Source organism: Calidris pugnax, unplaced genomic scaffold, assembly GCF_001431845.1.
Source record: "Calidris pugnax isolate Ruff unplaced genomic scaffold, ASM143184v1 scaffold608, whole genome shotgun sequence".
NCBI lineage: Eukaryota > Metazoa > Chordata > Aves > Charadriiformes > Scolopacidae > Calidris > Calidris pugnax.
Genome location: NW_015091297.1, coordinates 17,463 through 20,905, shown reverse-complemented (window position 1 = coordinate 20,905; position 3,443 = coordinate 17,463). Strand labels below are relative to the sequence as shown.

Sequence of the window (3,443 nt, the reverse complement as noted above, 5' to 3'; positions counted from 1 at the left end):
CGGGGCGGCGAGAGGCGGGTGCGCTCGTAGGGGGGGGCCACGGTAGCCACGGTGGCTTGTGACAAGCCCAAATAGGAAGCCGTTTGGTGGCCAAGTTGGCCAGCGCCTTCGTAGCCACCGGCCGGTTGGCTACGGTAAGCGGCGGCGGCGGAGGAGGAGGAGGAGGAGTTGGTAGCCTGTTGCACCGGGTAAGTAGCCACCATGGAGCCGGTAGCCCGGTAAGCGGCGTTGAGAGGGGTGGAAGCTTTGTAGGTAGCCACGGTGGCCGCTTGGTTGCCGTAGGAGGGGGTGGCTAACGAAGAAGCCGCTTGGGCACCGTAAGTAGCCGTGAGGGCGGCGGCGGCGGCGGGTTGGCTACCGTAGGATGAGGGCAAGTTGGCGGCGGCGGCGGGCTGGCTAGCGTAGGAGGCGGGTTGGCTAGCGTAGGTGGCGGAGAGAGCGGTAGCCGGTTGGGCTGCGTAGGTAGCCGCGTGGCTAGCCACGGGTTGGTAGGCGGCGGCGGCGTGGCTAGCCACCGCTTGGGCGCCGCCGTAGGAGGTGGCGTGGACGGCTACCGCTTGGGCGCCGTAGGTAGCCGAAAGAGCGGCGGCAGCGGCCCCGGGTTGGGCGCCGTAGGTAGCCGCGTGGCTATCGAGGGGTTGGGCGGCGTAGCCGGAGGGTTGGCCACCGTATGCTACGTGGGTGGCTACCGTTTGGGCGCCGTAGGAAGCGGCGGTAGGGCCGGTGGCTACTTGGGCGCCGTAAGAAGTAGCCACTTGAGCGCCGTAGGAAGCCGAGTAGCCGGCCCCGTAGGAGTTGGTAGCCAAAGCGGCCGATTGGAGGCCGTAAGCGGCAAGTTGGGATGAAGGAGGGGGTTGAGGGGGGGCGCCGTAGGACGCGGCAACCGCCGGGGCGTTTTGGTTGCCGTAGTTGGCCAAGGAGTTGGAAGATGGTTGGGAAGAGGTAGCCCCCAAAGGGAGGGAGGGTTGGGAGCGGTAGGTGGCCCCCAAAGAAGCCGAAGGTTGGGCTCGGTAAGAGGGATTTTGGCTACCGGTGGGTTGAGGGCGATAGGCAACGCCGAGGGAGGCCGAAGGTTGAGCGCGGTAGGTTGCCCCCAACGAGGCCGAAGGTTGGGCTCGGTAGGCCGCCGGTTGGGCCGCCACGTAGGCGGCGTGGCTAGGAGAACGGCGGAGCGGGCTACGATCCCTCCCTCCGAAATAAGAAGGGGAAGGGGGTCTGGTTTGGGCATCGAAAGCCTCGTATTTGGTAGCCACCACGGCGGAGGAAGAGGAAGAGGAGGAGAAACCCCCCCGCTGTTGGTAGTCGTAGAGGGAGGAAGAGGAGGAGGAGGAGTAGGCGGAGGGGAAGGCGGCGTCGGGCGGGCGCTGTTGGCCAAACCCTTCCATTTTGGGTTGAAATTTCTCCCGATATTCCAACCCCAACCGTTTGTTCTTCTCCAAGGCCAAGGCGGAAGGGGGAAGGGCGGTTGAGTTGGCGTTGGCCAACGGGTTGGCGTTGGTGGTGGCCAACGGGTGGTGGTTGGTGGTGGTGGCCAACGGGTGGTGGGTGTTGGTGTTGGCCAACAGGTTGGCGTTGGCGTTGTTGACGTTGGGGTTGTTGTTCTTCTTCTGGACGTTGGTGGAGAGCTCCACGTTCACCCGCCGACCTTTCACCTCCTTCCCGTTGAGGTTTTCGATGGCCATTTTGGCGTCTGCTTCGTTCTCCATGTGCACAAAGGCATAGTCTGATAAAGCAGCAGACACAGGGGTTAGAAGGGGAGGGGGGGGTTTTTTGGGGAAAAAAAAGACAAAATCGGGTTATAAAAAGCTCTGCCGGCCCCAGCTCCGGCAGCCACCGAGTCACCACGACTTGCCTGCCTGGCTGTGATTGATTAATTAGGCCGGAGGTTAACGAAGCGGCCCGCTCGCCCCTAAGAACGGTTTTTTAATTATTTTAACTCTTCCCCACCCAAATCTGGCGGTTTTTGGGGGGACGGCGGGGGCCGAGTCGGGGGGGGCCCCCCCCCCCCCCCAACCCCAGTGAGCGGAGCAAAGGCAGAGAGAGGTGCCCGGAGACACTCGGATACAGCGAGGGAGGAGGAGGAGGAGGATGGGGGAGGAAGGAGAGGAGAGGAAGAAGAGGAGGAGGAGAAGGAAGGGGGAGAAGAAAGGGGAGAGGAGGAAGAGGAAGGGGGGACAAGGAAGAGGAGGAGGAGGGGGAAAGGGGAGGAGGAGGAAGAGAGAAAAGGGGGAGAGGAGGAAGAGAGAAAAGGGGGAGAGGGAAGAAGGGGGATAAAGAAGAGGAAGGAGAAGGAGGGGAGAGAGAGGAGGAAGAGGAGGAGGGGGGAGAGGAGGAAGGAGAGAAAGAGGAAGGAGGGAGTAGAAGAGGAAGAGGAGGAGGAAGGAGGGAGTGGAAGAAAAAGAAGGGGTGGGAGATGAGGAAGAAGGGAGAAGAAGGAGGGAGGAGAGGAAGAAGAGGAGGAGGAAGAAGGGAGAAGGAGAGAGTAGAGAAGGAAGAAGGAGAGGAAGAAGAGGAGAAAGGAGGGAGTAAAAGAGGAAGAGGAGGAGGAAGGAGACAGTAGAGGAAGAAGGAGAGGAAGAAGAAGGAGAAAGGAGAGGAAGAAGGAGAGGAAGAAGAAGGAGAAAGGAGAGGAAGAAGAGGAGGAGGAAGAAGGGAGTAAAAAAAAAAAAAGGAGGGGGAGAGGAGGAAGAAGGGAGTAAAGGAGGAAGACAGAGGAAGGAGGAAGACAGAGGAAGGAGGAAGACAGAGGAAGGAGGAAGACAGAGGAAGGAGGAAGACAGAGGAAGGAGGAAGACAGAGGAAGGAGGAAGACAGAGGAAGGAGGAAGACAGAGGAAGGAGGAAGACAGAGGAAGGAGGAAGACAGAGGAAGGAGGAAGACAGAGGAAGGAGGAAGACAGAGGAAGGAGGAAGACAGAGGAAGGAGGAAGACAGAGGAAGGAGGAAGACAGAGGAAGGAGGAAGACAGAGGAAGGAGGAAGACAGAGGAAGGAGGAAGACAGAGGAAGGAGGAAGACAGAGGAAGGAGGAAGACAGAGGAAGGAGGAAGACAGAGGAAGGAGGAAGACAGAGGAAGGAGGAAGACAGAGGAAGGAGGAAGACAGAGGAAGGAGGGGAGGAGGAAGAAGGGAGTAGAAGAAGAAGAAGAGAGAAGGAGGAGGAAGGAGGGAGTAGAGAAGGAAGAAGAAGAGGGGAAGGAGGAAGACAGAGGAAGGAGGAAGACAGAGGAAGGAGGGGAGGAGGAAGAAGGGAGTAGAAGAAGAAGAAGAGAGAAGGAGGAGGAAGGAGGGAGTAGAGAAGGAAGAAGAAGAGGAAGAAGAGAAAGAAGGAGTAAAAGAGGAAGAGGAGGAGGAAGGAGGGGGGAGAGGAGGAGGAAGGAGAGGAGGAAGAGGAGGATGGAGAGGAGGAAGAGGAGGATGGAGAGGAAGAGGAGGAGGAGGAAGG

The 3,443-nt window shown here is 59.5% G+C and overlaps 1 protein-coding gene across 1 annotated transcript in view; it reads right to left on the bottom strand.

Annotated features, from left to right (window-relative positions):
* Nucleotides 1-3,443, bottom strand: part of RBM14 (RNA binding motif protein 14) — a 13,685-nt gene that overhangs the window by 8,443 nt on the left and 1,799 nt on the right. The window contains exon 2 of the mRNA XM_014960745.1: nt 7-1,723. Coding sequence (XP_014816231.1) covers nt 7-1,723 — 1,717 coding nt within the window. The remainder of the gene's footprint in view (nt 1-6; nt 1,724-3,443) is intronic.